Here is a 27,090-nt window from a genome sequence, read left to right on the forward strand (position 1 = left end):
CATAGTATATGTACCAGCTCTAACAACTATGGTTATACTGTATGGGTGGGAGCAGTTAAATTAGTCAGACATCGCTAATTTAAGTATCCATCAATATGTCTTATCATAAAACATTCCCATACTCCCCTCTCTCTTTACCACTGATCTGTTGATATGTATAAATGATAAGGTATAGCAACTTTATCCATTTCAAAATGGATAAACTTAGCAATCTACTTACAATACCCCATAATTACAAAGCAAAAACAGGTTTTTATCAAGTTTTGCAAATTTCTTAAAAATAAAAACAGAAATATCACCTTTATGTAAGTATTCAGACGCTTTACTCAACACTTTGTTGAAGCACCTTTGGCAGCATTTACGACCTCGAGTCTTCTTGGGAATGACGCTAAAAGCTTGGCACTGTCACGCCCTGACCGTAGAGATCTTTTTATTCTCTATGTTTGGTTGGTCAGGGTGTGACTCAGGTGGGAAACTCTATGTTCTTTGTTTCTATGTTTTGGCCGGGTATGGTTCTCAATCAGGGACAGCTGTCTATCGTTGTCTCTGATTGGGAATCATACTTAGGCAGCCTTTTTTCCTTTGGTATTTGTGGTTAGTTGTCTTTGTTAGTGGCATTATAGCCTAAGTAAGCTTCACGGTCGTTTCCTTGTTCTTTGTTTTGTTGACGACATTTATCAAATAAAAAAAATGTACGCTCACCATGCTGCACCTTGGTCCGGTCATTTCCACGACAACAGCGATCGTGACAGGCACACCTGTATTTGGAGAGTTTCTCCCATTCTTCTCTGCAAATCATCTCTCTGTCAGGATGGATGGGGAGCGTCGCTGTACAGCCATTTTCAGATCTCTCCAGAGATGTTTGATCGGGTTCAAGTCTGGGCTCTGTCTGGGCTACTCAATGACATTCAGAGACTTGTCACAAAGCCACTCCTGCATTGTCTTGGCTGTGTGCTTAGCATCATTGTCTTGTTGGAAGGTGAACCTTTGCCCCAGTCTGAGGTCCTGAGTGCTCTGGAGTAGGTTTTCATCAAGGATTGCTCTGTACTTTGCTCCGTTCATCTTTCCCTCATTCCTGACTAGTCTCCCAGTCCCTGCCACTGAAAAACATCCCCACAGCATGATGCTGCCACCACCATGTTTCACCGTAAGGATGGTGCCAGTTTTCCTCCAGATGTGACGCTTGGCATTCAGGCCAAAGAGTTCAATCTTGTTTTTATCAGACCAGAGAATCTTGTTTCTCATGGTAAGAGAGTCCTTTAGGTGCCTTTTGGCAAACTCCAAGCAGGCTGTCATGTGCCTTTTACTGAGGAGTGGCTTCCGTCTGGCCTTAACCTCTCTTGGGTAGGGGGCAGTATTTTGAAGTTTGGATGACAAACGTGCCCAAAATAAACTGCATGTTACTCAGGCCCAGAAGCTAGGATATGCATATGCATGGTAGTATTGGATAGAAAACTGTTAAACTGTTAAAATAATGTCTGTGAGTATGACAGAACTGGTATGGCAGGCGAAAACCCGAGGAAATTCCATCCAGGAAGTGGGATTTTTTTTGTGGGAGTTGTTTTCCATTGAATGCCTATTTACTATGTTATGGGTTAGGGCCCAGATTGCAGTTCCTATGGCCTCCACTAGATATCAACAGTCTTTAGACATGCTTTCAGGCTTGTATTTTGAAAAACGACGAGTAAAAAGACCCTTTGGTCAGAGGACAGGGGAAGAATGCAGAGCTGCTGTCACACGCGCCATTCGTTGTTTTTCTTTTCTATTGAAAACGCTACTGTCCGGTTGAAATATTATTGATTATTTAGACATTAGACAACCTGAGGATTAATTATAAACATTGTTTGACATGTTTCGACGAACTTTACTGGTACTATTAGGATGTATTCGTCTGCATGTTTTGACCGCCCTGGAGCCAGTGGATTACTGAACAAAACGCGCCAACAAAACTGAGTTTTTGGTACATAAAGAGGGACTTTATCGAACCAAATGTACATTTATTGTGTAACAGGGAGTCTTGTTAGTGCAACCATATGAAGATCATCAAAGGTAAGTGATTAATTTTATCGCTATTTCTGACTTTTGTGACTCCTCTACTTGGCTGGAAAATGTTTGTATGCTTTTGTAAGTGGGGCACTGTCCTCAGATAATTGCATGGTATGCTTTTGCCGTAAAGTCTTTTTGAAATCTGACACAGCGGCTGGATTAACAAGAAGTTAATCTTTAAGCCGATGTATAACACCTGTATATTTTATGAATGTTTTTTATGAGTATTTTTAATTTGGCGCTCTGCAATTTCACCGGATGTTGGCCAGGTGGGACACCTGCCCATAAATGAAGGCCTGATTGGTGGAGTGCTGAAGAGATGGTTGTCCTTCTGGAAGGTTCTCCCATCTCCACAGAGGAACTCTAAAGCTCTGTCAGAGTGACCATCGGGTTCTTGGTCACCACCCTGACCAAGGCCCTTCTCCCCCAATTGCTCAGTTTGGCCGGGTGGCCAGCTCTTGGAAGAGTCTTGGTGGTTCCAAACTTCTTCATTTAAAAATGATGGAGGCCACTGTGTACTTGGGGACCTTCAATGCTGCAGAAATGTTTTGGTACCCTTCCCCAGATCTGTGCATTGACACAATCCTGTCTCAGAGCTCTACGGACATGTCCTTTGCCCTCATGGCTTGGTTTTTGCTCTGACATGCACTGTCAACTGTGAGACCTTATATAGACAGGTGTGTGCCTTTCCAAATCATGTCCAATCAATTGAATTTACCACAGGTGGACTCCAATCAAGTTGTAGAAACATCTCAAGGATGATCAATGGAAACAGGATGCACCTGAGCTCAATTTCGAGTCTCATAGCAAAGGTCTGAATAGTTATGTAAATAAGGTTTTTCTATTTTCTATTTATCTACAAACCTGTTTTTTCACTTTGTCATTATGAGGTATTGTGTGTAGATTGATGGGGGGAAATTATAATTTAATCCATTTTAGAATAAGGCTGTGATTTAACAAAATGTGGGAAAAAATCAAAGGGTCTGAATAGCTTCTGAATGCATTGTATTAGTGGAAATTAGATGAGGGGAAGAATTTTATTGGGCACAGCATAAAATATGCTCAATTTCTTCATTGAAAGTTCTTAATAGTCCAACGATGGGCTTAATCTGGGTCTGGGAAACAGGTTCTACGTAAATCTCCCTGAAAACCAAATAAGAAAGATTATGAATGTGTATATCTTAGTTTAACAAATGTTTAAATAATTGAGTGTCCTAATACATCTAAAGTCATTCAATCAATGATGGTGTTTACTTGAGTGGGCTCATTTAATCCTCCGAGGTTACCAGAACCAGCTATTTCTCAGTAAAGCTGCATGCAGCAATCTTCTTCAGTAACCTTCAATCACCTAACCTAATGTATTGTCCCTCTCCTCTCACCCTGTCACATAATTAACCACTGAATGTGTCTAAAAAAATAAATAAAAAAATACAATGATTCTGGTGTTTTATTATGCTCATCAGCGCACGGAGAGATGAGCAGGGAATACGCAGGTGCAGTCGTAGTACGTAGAGTGGCCAGTAGGGGCGGTATGTGAGCTGCAATTTGAACTGAATTTTAGAGCATTGGTGCATGGACGTCTGTGTTCCGTTCCGGATGGACAGGTGGAAGTTAGGTGGGTAATACATACAATATGATAGTCGTAGAGGTGGTTGAATGACTGAGGTGAATGTAACGTACAGCATTGCGAGCTTGGTTAATGTTCCAGTCTAGTAGGCCACTATGCAAGTTAGACCAAATTATGTGTGCCATTGAAGTTATGAAATGTGTCTTATCTAACATTTACAACCGAATTTATATTTTAGACAACACAATACGTTATTCAAACAACAATTAATGCAGCATGTATGCGTCATTGTCTGCCATCTACAAAGTGATCACTCATAGTTCAGTCTAGTCAAGCAGTCCTTGTGGCGTTTTCTGAAGGCGCTGTCCACTTCAGTGGTCCTGAAAGCTGATGAACCTGGTAGACCTAACCAAACAATTAAGAGAGATTTCCGTTTATGCTCAGTCACAAGAAATATCCTTTAATTGTAAGATTATGCCTATCGTGCATATTCATCTTGCACTTGATATTTCTTCTCAGCAGCTGTCCTCGTGAGTGGGTAAAATAACAGTTAAATAAATTGTCATGCATAATTGAACCCCATCCTGTTTAAATCCATGGAATTGTAAACCTGCATAAAATTGGATTTGGTTCAATATGACATGACATTGATTAATTCATCCTCAGGTATTAGCACATAGGCATTCAACAATATCGCCACAGAAGTGGCCCATTAATTCGCTTGTTCGGCGTTTTGTGAAGAGATCAAACAATCAGTCAGTCAAGCAAAGCATAAAGGCATAATCATCAGACCTAATTTGCATCAATTGTTTGCAGTTCCTCAATCTCCACTTCTGGTCAAATCCCACTGTTACCAAGTAAATTTGGGTTTTTCGCTTGCTGTTTCCTATGACCGTAACTTCTGCGCTGAAAAATGATAAGGTCTGTCAAACGTCTGTCCGTTATCCATCACCTTTCACCGGTGATCACCTTACGGATCTTCTTCGGCTCAACATCTGCGCCCGCGTCTTCTCTGGCCCAGTTGCTCTGCTCTTTCATTTTCTTGACATTATCCTATATCAAATCATACCTTGAAAATCATAATATTTTGTTTTGCGTGGGTCATAAAACTTACTTGCAGAACCATATAATTTTCGATCAGACTACCAATGTTTATCGTGTAGGCCTACCGCAATGAATTAGGCTATTCAGTGTTTGCATGAATTTAGTAACCTGCATCCAAGCATACACTGTATAGTTATCTATCAGCCCTCATCAGCCACTACTCTAAAATAAAAACACTGCGCTCTGCCCGCGTCTCTCTCCGGTTAGAACAAATTCTATTTTACCCGGCTTCTCCAGACAGCACCGAGAAGTGAAGTCTCTGCTGTCACGTGGGTCGGGCGAACGAGCGAATGCTTTATTTAGAAGGTGTGTGTGTGTGTGTGTGTGTGTGTGTGTGTGTGTGTGTGTGTGTGTGTGTGTGTGTGTGTGTGTGTGTGTGTGTGTGTGTGTGTGTGTGTGTGTGAGTAGGGGGGGTGTCCCTCCGCATTTTTGCAGCTTGCCATGCTTTTAGACACGGTGAGCGCTGGAGAAGGCGAGAGCGAGAGAAGGAACGCCAGGCTCACTATCTGTCTTTGAATATAATAACGGGGTTCCCAACCTTTCTTCCCTTATTTCCCCTTCACTTTCCGTTTTAAATAGTTATTTCCCTTGGTATAAATATAGTTGTTACTTTTTCTTTAGTGTTTCCTGCGTTTTGAGGCTTCTGAGCGATAGTTGTGATTTGCATCGTTTTTGGACATTGTTTGTGGTGCCCCAATTGATTGTCGGACAGCCGAGAATGCTTGGATGAGCTGCTTCGCTAAAAGCCGGAGATGGAGTTGCTGTTGATCTGCCTTTCCCTGTGGATATTGCAATGCAATTCTGCCGGAGCGGACTCCATCATTCATATTGGTAATCATCCTGGATAGCTATGCGCGGGTTTTAGTGAGACGTGCTGCAGAAACATCTAGAATCAAGACTTTGTAAAGCAGAGACAAATGCATGCGATGCGCATAAAAACTGTAGAGCATGAAGGGCAGTTTCGGGGATAGTTTACGGGATAAATAGGCCTAATCTATTTTGACTGCGTCAAATGTAAACTGAAAGTTTGGATGCAGTCAATATTGAGCTAATTCCTGAACATAGCTCGATTTCCATCTTGGTGTAGGATTTTTTTAGGCTACTAGAGAAAGTGCAGTAAGTGAATGGAATATATCGATGTCTTAAATGTCGATAAGACATTGATGATGATTTTCCCCATCAGCTTTTGGGGAATCAATAGTCCCATGTGTGGTTCACGGTTTGTTAAACCCTCCCCCTCCTAAACCCGACCGCATGCCTTACCTTTCAATGGAACGTGATCACAATATCAATACTATAGACGGGTTTTCATTGTGAGAGATGCAGTAGGCTTCTGGTATTACACTGGTTTATGTAGCCTGAACCTCGAGGGAGCTTTTCTGTCAGATTATGCTTTTTTGATCAGCCAGAGTTTTCCAACACATAAAAGCACGAGTCGTCATTGTTTTGGGAAGATAGATTAACTCATGATGTTATAGAATGTTAAAAAGAGTTGGCAAGATTTAAATTGATGCCCGATCTCCACAAAATACAAATTATAAACGAAACTACGCCTATAGCCGGGTCGTTCCAATTAGGTGCCTTTTGAGTAGTGCAACTTGGTGGGGAAAGAAACATGTTATTTCACCTAATTTGATCATTCTGTCATAAAGAGCACATGTTCAACGTAATAAACAATGTATTTTCCCATCTTAAGTGGTTAAATAAAATAAAAAATATAGTACGTGCCTATTAAGTACCAAATAAAGTAACATGGTTGACCACAGGGTTGACGAATTCATCTTAAATCAGACATAAATACCCTTGTGACAGAGAATGGAAGCTTGTTCTGTGCAAACGGGAGGGGAAATTGAATGCAAGCTTCACAAAAAAATGAAATTTTTAACATTTCTAGCCTGTCTATCTATTGCTAACAGGGTTGACGTGTTATGCTCAATCCGCCCAGTTTCCCACCACAGAACACCCGAAAATTGCCAAAAAGAGTAGAATCAGTTCACCTGTTTTTACACTATGATTTGACTATAGTCCCGTTTTGCTCAGTTGGTAGAGCATGGTGCTTCCATCGCCAGGATTTTGGGTTAGATTCCCACGGGGGACTAGTACGAAAAAGTATGAATATGTATGTACTCGTTACTTTAAGTCGCCCTGGGCAAGCGCTTCTGCTAAATGACAAACAAATGTAAAATGTAAAAATGACTATTAGATGTTCAATACTTTGTTTAAATTATTATTTAAAAAGGAATAGTTTTACCATTTTAAAACGAAAGTTAAGTTCACGTAAAATGGTTGACCTTAAAATGAGGGACATATATTTGTATTACCTTAAAACTTATAATTAATCACATTAAATAAATAATACCCACTGGGCACAGAAGTCAATACAACATCTTTTTCACGTTGGTTCAACACATTTTCATTGAAATGACGTGGAAACAACGTTGATTCAACCAGTGTGTGCCCCGTGGGCAATCTGCAGAAATGACTTTGTCAAAGCATCAAAATAACTCGTGCTTTAAAATGACAGTGAAAACATGGATAAATGTTGGGATAAAGTGGGTTCAAATCTTTCTAGAATTCACAGAGGATGCACAGAGGGACACACATGCAAATATATGGTATTTCTTTGCAAGAGTAACGGATGGGCATATTCTCAACATATAACAGGCACATTGGCTGATTCTCAAGCCAAATAGATTCGATTCGAGCACAGTGTGACACATGCTATTGCACTTTTGCACAACCTTTCAATAACAAGACATAGGCTACTGCTGCATACCCTTAAATATGTCCATTACTTTGTACTTATCATACGGCATACATGTCATGCATCATTCCACATTGCACCGCCTACATATACGAGCAGTAATGCTCTCTCTCTTCTGCGTCATTCTCCATGGAAATTGCAGTATGGTTTTAGTAGACCCCAATAACACTCATAACCCAGATAACCCTGACATTACAATTAATCATGCCACGTTCTATTGTCTTACACAACACTTTTGGTTTATGGGAATATCTGTGTTTGCGATATTGGGTTACCTCTCTTTTTTGAATGTGTCTGCGTCCGACAAATGCTGAAGTGCAATGGTCTTTCTCTCTCTCTCTCTCCCTGTCTCTGTCTCTCTGTCTCTCTCAAAAATAGTGCTGGGAAACTTAACGGAAGCTACACTCATGCCTTTAATGTCTTACATGGCATACATTTGCCTTCAATGTCAGAATAAATCATGCCTCTGAAGTATATAGTCACTTTATTTTGTAGGCTTGTCATATTACTTCACTCAATGACATCGTCTGTATGTAATCCACTGTTCTACAGCGTAGCCTCCATAAACTGTCCTCAAAAGACACCGGCCAAAGAGATGCAACTGACACGCAACGATGGTCAACCACAGGTCAACTTTTCCTTCAGAGGTTATATCCTTCAGAGATACATGGATTGTTTATCTCTATGTTTCCCTCCACAACACACGTCTGTTCTCAGCTTCATAGGATGCGGATTTTATCCCTGTAGGCTATCCTTCTTTCAAGGTCCTGAAATGTAGCCTATTGTGAGGCGCACAATTAAATGGTAAATAGCGAGGAGCTTTTGCTCTCAGGTCCATACAGTATGTGAAATAAATCCCATTCATAGTTTCCAGAACTGTAGGCTAGTACTATACAGCCAGCGTTTGTGACCATGTAGGTCTACTGCCGCTCTCCAAGGTCCTGAAATGCACGGCGAGGTGCACAATTGAATGGCATAGAGCTGGGCACAAAAATTAACTAGCGTAGAACTATTAAATTCAATGTTTTAAAGTGAATACATGTGCATAGGCCTACATACAGCGTTCACAGTGGTACTGAGTTATATTAAAATGTGAACGTGGCCTACTTATGTGGTTGTTGTGTTGTTTATAGTTTTTCTGTCTGTTGTTACTTCCTTTGTACACTAGAGGGCACTATGTTGGGTCATTGGTCACATGTCTATAGGCACACGGTGACTAGGAAATGGGAATACACACAGGCGTGGAGAGCACGGTAATTGCATCTGCTAGCATTTAAACCTTGTTATGTCTTTATTTTTGCTGCTAATAAATGGGCAAAACACCAACCCAACGAAAGTTAAATTTCTAGAAAGCGTTCCGTTTTGCAAGTGTTTATGAACATTTAAAATCCCACCTGTGTTAGAGTGGCTACAGTATTACATCAGGAACTTTTGACAAGGTTAGGTGCTTCAGTAAAAATGTAGCCTAGCCTAAATTATATTTAGCCTACACATCCAAATGGCGTAAATACCACAGTGAACAATCAATAAGGTGGTCCAGTGTAAACTGCATCATAATTTTATAAACGAATAGGCCTACAACGATGGATAAAATGAACCTGTTGGTGAATAAATTAAAAAAACATGACCACAGTTTATTTTCCCGCCATAAAGTAAGCTTACATAGATTTTTTTTTTCTTCAACAGGTGCCATATTTGAGGAAAACGCTGTCAGGGATGACGAAATTTTTCAACTTGCCATTTCTGACCTAAGCCTCAACGACGACATTCTACATAGCGAGAAAATCACCCACTCTGTAAAACGTATCGAGGCTAACAACCCATTTCAAGCAGTGCAGGAAGGTAAGTGATATCCAGCAGAATAATTTTAGAAATTGATTGCTCTGCTGTTATATTTCATTCCTTAGGGCTGGGGACACCGTTTCAGTTTTGCGGTTAGTTCTGCCGTCAGTGGCATAATAGCTTAGGGATACTTATCTTCTTACCATGGTCAAATATTTGCGGGCATTGTGCTTGTATTTAAAAAAAAATCTTTCCATTTCTTGTTTTCATAGTTTGGTGTAATATCTACTGATTATGGTCTTAGACCTCTATACTCACACGATCAGCCTAAGAATGTAGATGCCATCATAAAATAAACCAAGACCTAATAGCAAGGGGTCTGCTACATATGTGTATGTCTCTCTTCTTCAGCAACCTATAGTCCACTGCATCCTTTCACAATGGCCTTGAATAGTTACTCCCTTACAAAGCGTAAAAGTAGTAGTATTACCTGATCTATAGTGAGGTATTTCTCATTGTCATTGTCATTCAAATGAGAATTCAATTACACCTCTTACAGTAACAGTGCCTGCATTGAAATACCAATTGATGTGTTAAACTTCCATACAATCAACCTTCTCTATGTTGCCAGAAATACAAAAGACCCCTGCAATGTTTCACAGAATAGGACAATGGTAGCCCTGAAATAAGACTCAGGTATTACATTTGAAAACTCAAAATGCATTATTTCTGATCAAATACAATTTTATTTGTCACATGCTTTGTAAACAACAGGTGTAGACTAACAAATGAATGGTTACTTATGTGCCCTTCCCAATAATGCAGGAAGAAAGAAAATAGAGAAATAGTAGAAAAGTTAAACACGTAATAATAAATAAGTAACAATAACATGGCTGTATACAGGGGGTACCAGTACCAAGTTGATGTGCAGGGTTACGAGGTAATTGAGGTAGATAGGAATAGATTAACAGTAGCAGCAGGGTATGTGCCCAAAAAGTCATTGCAAAAAGGGTCAATGCAGATAATCCGGGTTGCTATTTGGTTAACTATTTAGCAGTCTTATGGCTTGGGGATAGAAACTGTTCAGGGTCCTGTTGGTTTCAGACTTGGAGCATCGGTACCGCTTGCCGTGCACTAGGTAATAGAGAGAACAGTCTTTTACTTGGGTGGCTGGAATCTTTGACAATTTTTAGGGCCTCCCTCTGACACCGTCTGGTATAGAGGTAGCTTGGCCCCAGTCATGTACTGGGCCATACGCACTACCCTCTGCAGCACCTTGCGGTAGGATGCCAAGCAGTTGCCATACCAAGCAGTGATGTAGCCAGTCAAAACGCTGATGAGTTACAGCCAATGTCCTATGACTTGACAGCATGCTGCTGAGCCAATCTCAGTGTTTGGGAAACTACTGCATGTTGGACTTAATAAGTTAAGTTTTTGCACAGTAAAAGTGGGTTGACTTCTATTTAGGGGTTTGTTTTCTTAACTCGTCCTAATTCAGAGTTGCTGCCTGTCGTCAAAACATGTAGAAGCAAACCATTTTCTGTTAACAAAATGCTTCTGCTGTTACATCTGGTGATAAGGTACCAGCTCTGAAACCAAGTTTAAGAGATGACAACAGATGTTCATTTCTGGCTGCAAACCAAACAAATTAGTGAGGAAGAGTTCATATACGACAACAACACAAAAGTCTATTGGGTATCAAGGCTGATTGATAGTGAGCCTAAATAACCTTGCAAATGAAACCTGCTGCTTTGGCTATGATGCTTTACTTTGATTATTATCAAAGCTTACCAAGTGTGGAGCAGCAGGGCCAAGCCTAACCAGCACAAAGAATACTGGCTAGGGGAACAAGCTCCATCTGAGCACCATTCCCTTAACGAGGGTGTGGCAGCCCTCTCATTGACTGCCTAAAGACTTAAAGGTGCGTGGCTCTCACTCTGCGGGGAATGTGTTCTGGAGTGCACACATCATGTGAGGTATGTTTAGGGCCGATATGATTTGCAACGTTTAAGCTTTTTCCTGTCGACTTCATGCTTTTTTCTATGTTTAAAGCCTGACCTGTAGAGCTCTGAAAGAGCCAGGATTTAATTGGCATTTTCTTAATAAAAGCCTCTGTGCACTGCACTCCTGTCTCCTGTGCCTTCACCTATGAGTCATTGCCCATGCCAAACCCCCTAGACAGTGTGAAACCCCTTGCACTGTCACACCAAGTCACTATTTCCACATTCTGAATGGTTGACTGTGGGTGTTTTGGAACTCTAGGGGCTTTCCAGTCGATGAGGCCCCAGGATCGATGAGCCTTCCTGGGCCTGGGGTGTGTGTGAGATGAGGGGGGGGGGGGGGGGGTTTGAGTGACAGTAGGGTCATGTTGGCCTTTGCTTTGCTCTTTTGCTCACATTCACCCCACTGTGACTGCCACTCAGGACTGCCTGGTCTCATAGACTAGACGTAACATAGTAGATGTAAATCCAGGTCACTCAAATTATTATGATACGTTTGGTATGGTTACTTAAAGTTACTTAAAACCTCTTAACCCTAACCTTAACTCTAACCTTAACTCCTAACCGTAGCCACATAGCTAACATTAGCATTAGCCACCTACTGTAGCTAACATTAGCCAAATTGGAATTTATAACATATCATACGTTTTGCAAATTTGCAACATATTGTATGAATTGCAATTCGTAACATATTGTAATTCATAACATATCATACGAAATGGATGATAGACATCCACAAATTAATACATACCATACGAAACGCAACACATCATACTAATTTCAGTGTTTCGGATTTACTTTACTATGTTACATTTATCCCTGAGTCCAGGTTGAAGTGAAGAGGAGATCAATAGGAGGGTAAGAGGAAATAAAACTGCTGTGGCATAACTGTATTCATTAGCATATTTGTCTCCTTGATCTAGAAGGACTAAAATGTGATGAGAGCATCCATATTTGCCTTAAGTTGATCACTGAATGATGACAGGTTTGGGTTAGGTTGCATCCTTCATATCAAGACTGATATGATAGATTCAGGTAAATTATTTTATAATTGAGACTTGACTCGAATTGATAAATAATCAGATCATTGACAAGGTAGTTTGAGTTATTTTTCAAATTTCAAGTTTTTATTTTGCATTATAACACCCGTTAACTATTCACTGCAGCAGATGAGCATCTATTTTAGTCACCCAGTTGAGATACAGTAATATGTTGAGTGCTTTGCACCAATATCCCCCCGTCCAACACCCACTACTACAACTCCATTTTCATCAACCTCTCTCAAGGTAAAAGTCGAGGAGAATTTAATTGCTCTAAGGTAAGCCCATAGACTTAACAAAACCCACCTTCTACAATAACTGTAAGGTTCCCTTTTACCTTCCTACACTGGCTCAAATAGACTCAAATAATAGCTCCTTGTTGAGTGTTGGCGTGACCAATCCAATATCCCCACCAGATTCCCCATTTATGACAACTCATTATTCGCAGCGCTCTAAACATGATGGAAAGCTGGCCTTTGACCATTATTGTCACTGTGGTTTAATAAGTAAAGGTAAATCTCAATAATTGATTTCTTTGTGTCTTTATGTCTATTTCCTGGGTGTGAGGAGAATGATCATTTCATTTTTTCCCCAGGGCTGTTAATAACTATTCATTGTAATTGCAAAATGTAGATTTCTGCCTAAATATATATACCCAAAAGTAACTGATATTCATGTGTAATTACATGATTATATTTGGAAAGAAGACATCTGGGAGATTATGAGAAAATGATCAGAAGATATATAGGAGTTACATAGTACAGAATACACAAAATCAAGCACACACAAAATAACATTTTTTATTTATTTTGAAAGTAATCTTTCATTGACAAGCTATAAGTGAATTATTGATGACTAGAGCTGAAAACACATCAGATGGCTTCCACAACATGTGAACAATATCAGAAAAAATGGAATTGATAGACCTAACAACTAGAAATGGGAATATGTTTTAGTAAGTGTTGTCAGGTGTGGTCATGGGACGTTTCCAAATGTCGTCCCTAAACCTCTCCCAAGTGGCATATGTCTGTAAATTAGATCATTCCAGTGATATTACATATTTGCAATCCCTAAATGCTATTTGTTCAGTGTAAAAACACAATTCCGACCATATCAACCTCACTCAAACATGGTGGTGTTATGGGATATCCAGGGTACATTCAACCTCTCCAAAGTGTACGAATGTGGTAATTGCACTGTTTTTGCACACTGGATATACCTAAAAGTTATTGTTCACTATAAAAACAAGATTTCTACAACACCAACCTCTCTCAAACATTGTGGTTGTGTCGGGGGACATACAGGGGATATGGATGCCTACAGCGCGTGAGCAGGTAACATCATATTTTTGATGCGCAAAGATATAGTCACTCGGTGGACATTCGATGTTGCCATTAAGTCATACAGATAACAATAGGCTAGATGTGTTCCTACCAACCTAGGGATTAATTTGATACCCCCCATGTAGTTATAGCTCAAACACAGACCAAATCGAAGCTTACCTTGTAAGATGTTTGCTGTTTGGTGAAAATGTTGTGTAAAATAAACATTTTGACTCTCTGGCTGGTGATCAATAACGGTAGGTCACGGTGATCTGTGGAGTCCCGGATTTCGGTGTGTATCAACTAGTGATGCACCGATATTACATTTTTGGCCGATACTGATATCCAATATTTTCCTTGCCAAAAAAAACTGATACCGATAACCGATATTTAAACTTTTAGCGGCTTTTTAAGCATTCTGGTACAGTTAAATAGTTAACAGACACACACACATGGACGCAACGGTCTAAGGCACTGCATCTCAGTGCAAGAGGCGTCACTACAGTCCCTGGTTCGAATCCAGCTTGTATCACATCCGGACGTGATTGGGAGTCCCATAGGACGGCGCACAATTGGCACAGCATCGTCCGGCCCGTCATCGTAAATAAGAATCTGTTCTTAACTGATTTGCCTAGTTAAATAAAGGTTACACACAAACACACACACACACCACACTGACCAAAAAGTTATTTTGTTGGCATTTACGTATGTCCCCATTACCAGTAAAACGTAATCAAAACCTATTTCTTTCTCTTACTTGCTGTGCTGTTTTGCTGTTCATTTGTTCAGTCGTTTCATTCTCTACCAGGATTTCTATGGAACGCCGTTTGGGTCTTTGCGTGTCAAAAAAAAAGAAGCTTGTTGTCCAATAAGGACCTGAATATGACTGCACGTCACATAATAATTTAACGCGTTCATACATTTTTTGCGTAGTTATTACACATTGATTACACTATCACTTGTATTTCATATGTCACAACGATTCATCGATACCTATGGTAAAGTTGTCTCGCGCACCTACAGTGCTGGTCATAAAAAAAGCTAGCTAGCTCATGAATGCAAACAATGTTCTTCTACAAAAACATAGCAAAACAACATAATCTGTTTCAGTAGCTATAGTTAGCTAGCTAACTATATAGCTAGGTGTCATCATTTAAAATAACCCTAATTTATAAGACAGTGCTTATTTGATTAATGGTGGTCGGACCCATCTATGTGAAGCTAGCCACAATAAGGATTAGCCACAATAGTGGAATTTGAGGTAAGTCTTCAAAATAAAAGTATGGCATAATTCTACTATTTGTATTCATTTGCATCACTGTCAAATACATATTTTTATTTAAAGGCAAACTGCAAATTCCACTATTGTGCCTAATCCTTATTGTGGCTAGCTTCACAACACATAACCTGGTCCGGTCGAGCCTCACTAGATAGATGAAGCTAGCTGGCTGCTTATATTGTTGGCTTTGGGCAACAGGGTTAAGTAGGTGGCTAGCTATTTATTTTCATGAACTGAAGTTCAATTTCAATAGGCAAACAACAAGTGGCAACCTAGCTAATACTTACTCACAAGGATTCCTAAATCATTGCTAAGAATAATGAAAATGACTGCAGGTTCTACTGGTCATTGTTTTCAGGCTGGTTGTATTTGTGCTAGCTTGGTACCAAGCTAAAGTTAGCTACCCCAGAAGTTGTGGTCGAACAAATTATGCTTTATACCAACGCGGTATTGTAAACACATCATTCGTGGCCGGTGTTTGCTTGTTTGCAGACTTTTTGTACAGCTTTGACAGTGTTACTGTATCTTTTTTGACACGCAAAGTCCCAAATGGCGTTCCATAGTATGTATGTCGTGAAGCTAATAGCAGTGACGCTATTACTGTGTAACTCCGGTAGGGCAACATCTGAAAAATAGCGCACTTGGTAGTGTGTACCGGTTCTCGACCAGTCGAAGAAAGCCAACATCACACACGACAGAGAACAGTTGATTGTCAAGGGAAATTAATTCCATTATCTGGATTTCGCCTTTGAGTTGTCTCGCTGAAATTTTCTTACTCTTTCAAATGACTGCTCGACTTGTTGACTGCTCGTTCCACACAGCAGATATTGTGGGCTAGGTTAGGAATGCTGTGTTGATCGTGTAGCGCAAACTTTTACGTGGCATCATTACGTCATGTACCTACGTTATATAGGCATGCACTGTAGCTTAGTTTTTAACATTGGCGTTAAACTAGACATCGGGCCGATACCGAAGTTGGCATTTTTAGCTAATATTGGCCGATTCCAATATGTTCACCGATATATTGTGCATCCCTAGTATCAACATATTTTCGTTTATGTTTCTCAACGCTAACCAGAATGTAGGTAGCAGCCAACTTGAAATGAGGTCATCAGCTCGGCCTGCCTTATAAATTCGTATGTCCATATATGGTAATAAGTCATACCAAAGATTTGAAGGCGCCGATCAATAGCCATATACTCAGCTTTCCGCAAACACCCTGCTTTTGCAGATAGGGGCTCCAGATCCTAAACAACCGCTGAATTGCAGGGAGCAAAATATTACAAAAAATATTTATAATCATGCAATCACAAGTGAAATATACCAAAACACAGCTTAGCTTGTTGTTAATCCACCTATCGTGTCAGATTTTGAAAATATGCTTTGCAGCGAAAGCAATCCAAGCTTTTGTGAGTGTATCAGTCAATGCTACAGCAGCTAGCCCCAAATTAGCATGGTCACGAAAGTCAGAAAAGCAATAAAATGAATCGCTTACCTTTGATAATCTTCGGATGTTTGCACTCACGAGACTCCCAGTTACACAACAAATGTTATTTTTGTTCGATAAATATTACTTTTATAACAAAAAAACGCCATTTTGGTTGCGCGTTATGTTCAGAAAACCAAAGCCTCGTTCCGTTCGACGAAAATTCCAAAAAGTATCCGTAATGTTCGTAGAAACATGTCAAATGTTTTTATAATCAATCTTCAGGTTATTTTTAACAAACATAATCGATAATATTTAAACCGGACCGTAACCTATTCAATAAGAGAGAAAAAAAAATATGGAGAGCTACCCCTCTCGCGCGCAGGAACTAATCAGGACACCTGACTAGTTTTGAAGAATCTCGCTAATTTTTCAAAATAAATGCCTGAAACTATGTCTAAAGCCTGGTCACAGCCTGAGGAAGCAATTGGAAAAGGAATCTGGTTGATACCTCTTTAAATGGAAGAAAGACGGGCCAGGAAACACAGATAAAACAATAAAAAAAATCACGTCCGGGTTAGATTTTCTCAGGTTTTCGCCTGCAGAATCAGTTTTGTTATACTCACAGACAATATTTTGACAGTTTTGGAAACTTTGGAGTGTTTTCTATCCTAATCTGTAAATTATATGCATATTCTCCGATCTGGACCTGAGAAATAGTCCGTTTACCTTGGGAACGTTATTTAAAATAAAAATAAAAATCTGACCCCTAGCGTCAAGAGGTTGCTGCATTGTATAGTCTTGGATTTGACATTTTGAACATTAAGATATTAAATAAATGATAGGAAAGAAGCATAGAATCAGAGGAGAAAGAGCCTGGGCCTCTGTAGAAAGACAATTAGCTGTGTAATGTGTTGGGGGACGGGAGCAGAGCACCGTGTTGATACAGGGAAGACAGATGGACATCTGTGGATTAGATGAAGGAGGGGTTGAGGTCAGGAGGTGAGGACAGGTCACCTGAAGGGAGTAATAAGGGTTTGGTATCTTGTTACTCTTTTCCTGTTAAACCATAAGATGTAAGGATTGGAGAGAAGGGGGAGTGTTTTAAGTGGGATATATATATATATATATGAGTGGGACAAATGTTGGAGTGTCTGAATACAGCTGTACAGAACCTTTGGGAAGAATTAAACTTGGTTAAAGCTTCTCTAGTGTCCGTGAGTTATTTACTCTGAAAAATAAGAACCTAACAATAGTATGGAGGGTTTACATTGTTTACTAGTACGCAGCGCTGCACTGCAGACGGGCTGTGTAGATTTGCATGACAAACTGAGTAGTTGTTAAACAATAGTTTGCCTATAGTAAGAGATGCAGTATGTGTGATCCTGCTTTAGTTCAGTGTGCAAGTGTGTGTTCACGTGTACTGTATGTGCGTGTGTGTTGGTACTTTATACATGCTGAGTTGACTGTGTGTGTATTTGTCTGTGTGCGGACATGCGGTGTCCTCTTAAATAGTGATTTATTTACTGTTCGTATCCTAGGTGTGTTTGCGTATGCATTTTTGCTGTACCTTTCCTCACAACCTGTCCTGACATGTATGAATGCTGCCTTACCTGTGCGTGTTGCATGTGCCTGTTCATGCTGTAGTAACCATGTAGTCTAATGCAGATTAGATCATAGCCAAACCTCTGGGGCTGCCTGGCAAATAGAAATGCCTGTCAAACCTGCAGCACATCGAGGCCTGAAAGACACTCCATAGAATATGAATTGTTTATATCCCCTTTGGAATAGAGTCAGTATTGCCAAGCGCCATAGGACCTGTCAGAGAATAGAGAGACAAAGTGAGCTGAGAAAGAGAGTGATAGTGTGAGTTATGGTCCAGGCCACTGCTCCTAAATGTGTTCACTGTTCTGTCCGTCCTCTCCCCCCTCCATGGAAAGTGTTCCACTGGAGCATTCTGTACAAGGCTTTGTCCTCTGTGCCAAAAACCTGGGCTGCTGCAGTCATTCCTTGGGTGCACTGGGATATGTCGTGTCACTCAGGTTATTGACTCTGTATGTCTCTCTTTGAGTTTACTAGACACCTCTTAATGTATTGAGAGTGTAAGTCATCTCAAGGAATCAGCCTATGGAGGAATTGCTAACACTTTGAATGTGATTTGCCTTTGGGGTCTGGCGTGTTGGTACCACTGTTGATTAGATTTAAAGGCTGCCAATTTTCTTTTTACTCTGATCTGTATTCAAAGGAGTCATTGGCTTCTCTCTAAATGTCACCGCGAGCTGGGATTTCACTAATCTTTTAATGTGGGTATCAGAAAACAGACTGGCCTTTTTAAAGCATGGTACCGCGTTTAGAAAAAAAAGTAAAGCAATGTTATTTGTTTTTTCCCCCCTATTCCCTCGGCGATTACAAGGCCTGTAATCGCCAGGTTTTCAGGAAATGAAATGGTGAACTTTGGATTCAGATGTAAACAAAGTGACTGTAAGGCACTAATTAGGGTGTTTCATGCTTATCAGTGTTCTTTTTTTTTTTTTTTTATCGTTTCCGCATGTTCAGAGAACTCCTGCTGATGTGTCTTTGCAAAGTGATTTCAGATATTTTCATAGTAGTAGAGCACATTGGGTGGTGCTCTCTCTGGGCCACGCTGCTACAGGTTGAGTTTTATTGTGGAAGGTAAACATAGACATCATGGTATGAGGTCTGCTAGAAACTACGGATGAATTGGACCGACTCTGTCATATACGGTATGAAGATTCCCAATCCATTGTTATTGTAGTATGTTGTCATATTATCTATTCACATGTACTTGCCTGTCTGTCTGTAGAAATGATTTACTAAACCAACACCAACATGGGTTATTATCCTGCATTTCCCTTCCATGTTGCAGTAAGAACAGTGCAGGTCAATATGACAGATGTTTTCACTTTTCTGTGACCCCAAAACCTCAGATTTTCCACCAATGCTCCATTAACAGTAATAGTGATGTAGGTGGTGAAGAGGGAATCGATACTGATTGTCCAATCAGATGGATGCTTATGATTGTCTGTCAGCCTATATACAGTACTCTCTTATACATCCAGGTCACAAGTCTATGGCATAATGTATCTTTTTTCTATGGTTTGTTGTGCTTTGACATTATTGAGCTGCTTAAAAAGTGCTCGAGAAATATTGATGGAGAGGAGGGGGGATGGAGAGGAGGAGGGCAGGGATGGTGAGGTGGAGGGGGGGGGGTGGGGAGGAAGGAGGGATGGGGAGGGAAGGAGTTGGTGAGTGTGGGGGTGTTCAGGGGGAGGCATTTGTTGGAACCCCCCTGCCTCATGCCGAAGAGCTTGGAGGGCAGTGTGTATAATTTACTACCCACCTCCTTCACCGTTGGCTGCGGAGGACTCCATTCCAGGACGGAAGACGAGGAGCGGAAAATAAGCCTCAGAGTAAATCCTATTAGATTAAACAGGAGGGGGGACGGAAAGGGAGAGTGGAGGGGGGCTGTGAAATCTTAGGGAATAAAAAAGATGAAGTCATTTGAAACTGTGTGTCTCTCGGTTCAGCTCACTGCCACATTGACTACAAGGCAAATGAGACAGTGTTTGTGAGTAGTTGTCTGTGGTATCGCCTAGAAACACAGTTCCATTCAGCATCAGTGAGTGGGGCCATCTGTTACTGTGTCACTCTGCCACAAGTCCCCACACTCCTGCCCAGGCATTATGGATTCACCTCATAATGAGGCTATGTAAGCCTTTTGACAGAGACTGAAACACCAAAACCCTGTTTTCTTTGTGAAGAGCAGATGAAATCTGGACAAAATGCAGTCCATTGGACATAATACTATCAATAATGATAATTTATTGTGTTTATATATTTATTTTCCAACTGCTCAAAATGCATTACATTCAGACATGCACTATAGCTCTTGCCTTTTTTCAGAACACATTGCTTTGAGACCTGTCATGGCTGAAGTCATAGCAAGCTACAAGCTACAAACCCAATTAATTCCCCAAGCCATTTCTGTCATGCCACCCAAATGAACTTCTACAGACATAAAGTGCTACTGTATATAATGCAAGTGGAAAAGCCACATACACAAAATATTATTTTATCTCAGTCTTTCTCACAGATTGTTGCTGGTAAAGGAAATGTGAGATGAATAATGTCTTTGCATGCTGTGGTATACTCGACCCAACCAGTATGCTTTATGCCTCACAAATAGGATCATGCTTCGCTGCTTAACGAACACTGACTTGATTTATAACCACTAAGCATTGTGCAGATTTTGTATTTGTCTGGAAGTTTTTCACATGACTTTCCATAACCAGTCATGCGGTGTCCTCTTTATCCATCTGTCCATTCTTGTGATGTCACTTACTAGGGTATCCTTTGGCAATCATACTGTAGGAGGGTGGATAAATATCTGAGGTACATCATTCCACCTCTCCATAAGAGAGGGTGTTAATTATGAAGTAACTACAGGTTAAAAAGGATCTTCTAGAGAGGGGGGGGGGGGGGGGGGGGGTATACGTGTGTGAAATGAACGTCCTCGGGCACTTTGTAACTAAAGTTAATGTGAATTATTCATATTTTACCTTAGTCAAGTACAGTACACTCATCTTCTTCCCTTTCCTAGTCATCTACAGCTTTGACCTCATTATGTCCTTCCCAAGACAGAAAATGTTCCGTACCATTGCTCTCATTTACCCCGTTTTTTAATCAGTGCTGCAGTAAAGTGTTATTTGCTACACATGTCGTGTGAGCCACTTTTTGTTTGTTTGTTTGTGTGTGTGTGTGTGTGTGTGTGTGTGTGTGTGTGTGTGTGTGTGTGTGTGTGTGTGTGTGTGTGTGTGTGTGTGTGTGTTTGCTTGGAGCAGTAGATGTCCTGGCAATTAAGCAGCTTCACATATACTGGCCAAATAGCCCATACAACACTGTCATCATTGCCAAACTAGCAGCTTTGGATATGCAGACATAGCCTACATGCCTTGTGAATATTACAGCCTTAAGATTAAATGAACATGTACAGTTCTGCATTATACATGTATGCATACATTATACATACATGTAATGTAAATAACTTGATAGAGACTTATTCCTTTGTGTGATTCTTGAAAATGTTGAATAAAGCAGGAAAGCTGTGCAAAGTTTATCGATCGTTAGAGCTGATCCTAATGGACAGACTAGATGACTGCATGGCGTAAACAGTCCCTAGCTACTAAGGCAAGCGTTAAAGGTCAGATTAAAGTTTCTCAACTGCAATCCCAAACAACGTAGGTTCAATCACACTTATGTTCAATCATACTCAGTCAATCATCATTCTGCTGGCCACATTCAGCAGTAAATTCAGCAGTGATTTGTCTACAGGCCACAATTTCCAGACAGAAAATGTGTATAATTGGTGATTCTTACTGTTTTTAGTGACTTCACCTTTGACACAGTTCCACTACAAACTAACTCTGATTGAACCTGTAGCATGGACATGGCAAGCATAGCAAAATAAGAAGTAAGCTTAGGAAATCTTCACTGTGCTGCAGCTTAAAAGTCTGAACGAAACAACCTCTGTATTGGAATGAGAAAATTGTATTTCGTCACGATGTCTTAACGGAGGACAGAAAAACAAGTGGATGAGTAGGAGGTGATGAGGTGATGAGCAGGACTAGTTAGCTGGAGGGCTAGATGTGTGGGCGACGCGTCTCTAATTGTCTCCATCCTCCCATTCTCCAAACCAGCAGGACGGATAGCTGTCCTACGTGTCCTCATTCACTGCTACGCCAACATCCTCCTCGCAACCACTACGAATTCATAGTACACGACACAGGAATGTAGTACACGACACAGGAATGTAGTACACGACAGAGGAATGAGACACTCTATCCTACATAGCTTTCTCCCACCATGTGTGTACATGCAAAATAACATATCCTTCCAAAACCACAGCAACAGCTACTCTTAGTCACAATTCTAAATGTGTACTTTTTACTAACAGTCAGAGGCTAGACATTATGTGACAAGTAGTAAGCACATGTTGCAGTGTGGAGAACATGGATGTAGAAGTAGATAAAAACTGAAATGTCACTATCTTAGACTATCATTTCAATAACAGGTGTGTTTGATGGAAGTGGCTGATTTATGTTTCTTATTTTAGGTGTGCATGGATGCGGCTTCTCAGAAACTGTTTTGTTCAATATCTACCTGTTGCATGGATCGTGCTCTGCATATCTGTTCTTAGCAGGAGAGGATGGGAGAGAGGGTGAGCTAGGGAGTGAAATTGGATCATAATTGTGGTGAAAATGATAGGAAATTGTTACAAAAGCCCTGGCAGAATGTCTGGAAAATTATTGTCTGATATGCTCAATATCCTGATATCACTTCTCTGTCTGGACATAATGTGCAGCAAGACAGATACTCCCCATCCATTGTCTGTCATTGACAAAAAGGTCTATAGTTCTCCTGTATGCTTCCCTCACATTCAGAAAATTATGCATTTGTGTCTGTGTTACCTCCTTTCATAGACGAAAGCCTGCTACCACATGAGCCACACCAAAATGTAACACTGTGAAAGTAATGTCAGGGCTATTCCACTTTGTGAAATTGCGAAATCAGAAGTATAAAGAGCAGTGTGCTTCATTCCATGTTCCACTTCCAAAAAGAACAATACAACAGCCGGTAACACTTTACATTTAAGGGATACTTCGGGATTTTGGCAATGAAGCCTTTTACAGTGCATTCGGAAAGCTTCCCCTTTCCACATTTTGTTACGTTACAGCCTTTTTCTAAAATGTATTAAAATAAATAATCATCTCATCAATCTACACACAATACCCCACAAAGCGAAAACAGATTTTTTGTAATTTTAGTAAATGTAAAAAACAGATACCTAATTTACATAAGTATTCAGACCCTTTGCTATGAGACTTGAAATTGAGCTCAGGTGCATCCTGTTTCCATTGATTATCCTTGATATGTTTCTATAACGTGATAAGACTTCACCTGTGGTAAATTCAATTGATTGGACATGATTTGTAAAGGCACACACCTATCTATATAAGGTCCCACAGTTGACAGTGCATGTCAGAGCAAAAATCAAGACATGAGGTCGAAGGAATTGTCCATAGAGTTCTGAGACAGGATTGTGTCGAGGCACAGATCTGGGGAAGGGTACCAAAACATTTCTGGAGCATTGAAGGTCCCCAAGAACACAGTGGCCTCCATCATTCTTAAATGGAAGAAGTTTGGAACGACCAAGACTCTTCCTAGAGCTGGCCGCCCGGCCAAACTGAGCAATCGGGGGTGAAGGGCCTTGATCAGGGAGGTGACCAAGAACCCGATGGTCACTCTGACAGAGCTCCAGAGTTCCTCTGGTGGAGTGCTGCACAGATGGTTGTCCTTCTGGAAGGTTCTCCCATCTCCACAATCAGGCCTTTATGGTAGGAGGTGGAAGATGGAAGCCACTCCTCAGTAAAAGGCACATGACAGCCTTCTTGGAGTTTGCCAAAAGGCCCTTATAGGACTCTGACCATGAGAAACAAGATTCTTTGGTCTGATGAAACTAAGATTGAACTCTTTGGCCTGAATGCCAAGCGTCACGTCTGGAGGAAACCTGGCACCATTCCTACTGTGAAGCATGGTGGTGGCAGCATCATGCTGTGGGGATGTTTTTTCAGCTGCAGGGACTAGGAAACTAGTCAGGATCGAGGGAAAGATGAACGGAGCAAAGTACAGAGAGATCCTTGATGAAAACCTGCTCCAGAGCGCTCAGGACCTCAGACTGGGGACATAGGTTCACCTTCCAACAAGACATTGACCCTAAGCACTAGAGGTTGACTGATTATGATTTTTCAACACCAATACCGATTATTGGAGGACCAAAAAATGATAACTACAAGTATGTCCTATGTAACTACATTGCTCTAACATTACACTTGATTCAGTATAGCCTTTGAGCCAGGTCATAACATAGAAATACACTAATTGAAAATTAACGGTAGTTAATGACAGTGTGTCTTGTTACAATTGTTGTCACCAAGTCCTGACCTATTTATCAACCCTGGTATTAAATGTGGATTCGATGTTAGTGGCACCTAGTTACATGTAAGAAAGACACATTTTGGTTTGAGTTATTAACATGGTAATTCACAGGTGACCTTCAAATGTGTAATTACACAACAATAGTTGCATAGTATTACAAGAACATTTGTAATAGCATCAGTAATTACACATGTGGAATAACCTTCAGCAACTAGATTTGTAATTACACATTGCTTGTTCAAATTGTGTAATAACTGATAGCGCTACAACCTTATTACCATGTAATTACATAGTAATACCTATATGAATACTATGTTGTTACAATAGTTGTTACTGTGTAGTTACATAGTAATATGGGCAACTTAACGTAAAGTGATACACAGCAGCCTCTGACTGATCGTCTTGGAGAAGCATGTTTGTGGCCTTAGGGATTTCTCTTCACTGAATTTCTCAGTAGTGTAGATGATGGAATCTGTACAGACTGTGTGTATTGGCTGGCTGTCACTAGAAGTTAAAGTAGCCTACTTCTCTAGATTGTGCTCGACTTTCTAACTATCATACTGTGTGATGCTGTCATGGTACTTTTGGACATTTCTGTCTCTTGGATATACTGTACTTTCTCAGACAGAATGCCTCACAGTGTGTTTTTATGGACTGAATCAGATCAGTTGTCTGTTTGTTTTGTGGTGGTGTCTTAATGGACTGTGTGTAAAAAGATGATCTCTAATTCTTTCAAATCAACCTTCTTCACCCCAGGGCAACAGCCCCAGTAATAAAATGCCACTATTCAAAGCAATCCTTTTATATCCATGATAAAAGCTATTGGATCAGATTATTAATGCTTTTTCCTTGTTGGAACACAATCTCCTTTCAATATCACAACTTTCATTATGATTTTCTGAGGAAATCCCAATTTGGAACCACATTGGATTTGTTGACACATAGACCAAGGCTAAATCCTATTGTTCAGGCTAATGGAGGCTTTAGTGTTGAGCTAGATCAGGATAGCCATTGGTGTGTGTGATAGCCCAATCCCCTGCCTAAGGAGGCAAGTAGCTCAGACAGCACGTTTTGTAAAGTGTCTATGTGATTCACCCTTAGAGATCTACAGCCTTTTGTCCTCTGCACCAAGCACAATTTACCCTTAAACAGTGTAACTCTCTGATTATGTATGAGAAGGCTGGGGTTCGGAGAATGGGTTTGGGAATATCATCAATAATCCCTCTAGTCCTATAATGCATTTCAATCCTTCCGTGCTGTTGATGTCCTTGTAGCGCTTGCTAGTCTTTGATGTTACTCTTAGCTGCTTCAAGCATAAATAATCCACTTCCACTATAGTCTTCCCATTTTTGTGCTTTTCAAGTGAACTCTGCGTCAGTACGGTTTTTAGTGTATTCACTAAACAGGAAACTAACTAGGAAACTTCAAAACATAGACTTGTCATCAGAAATGGTTGAAACCTGCCCGTTGCTTATGTAAAGAGAAGTACGATCAATGGTAGACATAGATGATAGTAATGCTGATGACAACATCCTGCCTGTTCCGTGCTGTGTTTGAGCAGAGTCAAGCTGAATGAAGACGTGTCAGGCTGCTGCCAACCATGGGCTCATCCCAGGCTCATCGGAGCCTCACAGTAATGATTATTTGATCAGGACTATTTGAGCAGCGGGGTATGACATGGCTATCTGCATGACAATAGCCTCATTCCATTCCCATTGGGGATCCAGCTTCGGAATTTTCCTCAAACCTGTAATGATCAAACAGCCTTTCCTCCCACTCAGCAGAATGCTTTTTTTGGGGGGTGGGTAAGATCAGCTTTAATATTGCAGATAGATTGTAGCTTCCATCAATGTAATTATCTGCATCACTTCCAAAATATCTTTATGACACTACCGGTCAAAAGTTTTAGAACACCTACTCATTCAAGGGGTTTTCTCTATTTGTACTATTTTCTACATTGAGAATAATAGTGAAGACATCGAAACTATGAAATAACACATATGGAATCATGTAGTAACCAAAAAAGTGTTATATATTTTAGATATATTTTAGATTCTTCAAAGTAGCCACCCTTTGTCTGCCGTGATGACAGCTTTGCACACCCATGGCATTTTCTCAACCAGATTCATAAGGATTGTTTTTCCAACAGTCTTGAAGGAGTTCCCACATATGCTGAGCACTCATTGGCTACTTTTCCTTCACTCTGTGGTCCAACTCATCCCAAATCATCTCAATTGGGTTGAGGTCAGGTGATTGTGGAGGCCAGGTCATCTGATGCCGCACCATCACTCTCCTTCTTGGTCAAATAGCCCTTACACAGCCTGGATGTGTGTTAAGGGTCATTGTCCTGTTGAAAAATAAATGATAGTCCCACTAAGCACAAACCAGATGGAATGGTGTATCGCTGCAGAATGCTCTAGTAGCCATGCTGGTTAACCTGTTTGGGACTGGGGTTCCGCTAGCGGAACTCCTCCCACATTCCACTGAAAAGGCAGAGCGGGAAATTCAATTTTTTTTTTTTTTTTTTAAATATTTAACTTTCACACATTAACAAGTCCAATACAGCATTTGAAAGATAAACATCTTGTGAATCCAGCCAACATGTCCGATTTTTTAAATGTATTACAGCAAAAACACCACGTATATTTATGTTAGCTCACCACCAAATACAAAAGAGGAGAGGGAGTAGCCAGAGTAAATACAGACACCAACGTCAACTACCTAATTACACATCATAAAACATT

General features: G+C 40.5%; 1 protein-coding gene across 1 annotated transcript in view; it reads left to right on the plus strand.

The window, feature by feature from the left end:
* The first annotated feature begins 5,469 nt into the window (after positions 1 to 5,469).
* Positions 5,470 to 27,090, plus strand: part of LOC120046575 (glutamate receptor ionotropic, delta-1-like) — a 419,872-nt gene continuing 398,251 nt past the window's right edge. Inside the window, exons 1-2 of the mRNA XM_038991931.1 lie at positions 5,470 to 5,548; positions 9,168 to 9,323. Of these exons, the coding sequence (XP_038847859.1) occupies positions 5,470 to 5,548; positions 9,168 to 9,323 (235 nt within the window). The remainder of the gene's footprint in view (positions 5,549 to 9,167; positions 9,324 to 27,090) is intronic.

Source organism: Salvelinus namaycush, chromosome 4 (assembly GCF_016432855.1).
Source record: "Salvelinus namaycush isolate Seneca chromosome 4, SaNama_1.0, whole genome shotgun sequence".
Taxonomy (NCBI): domain Eukaryota; kingdom Metazoa; phylum Chordata; class Actinopteri; order Salmoniformes; family Salmonidae; genus Salvelinus; species Salvelinus namaycush.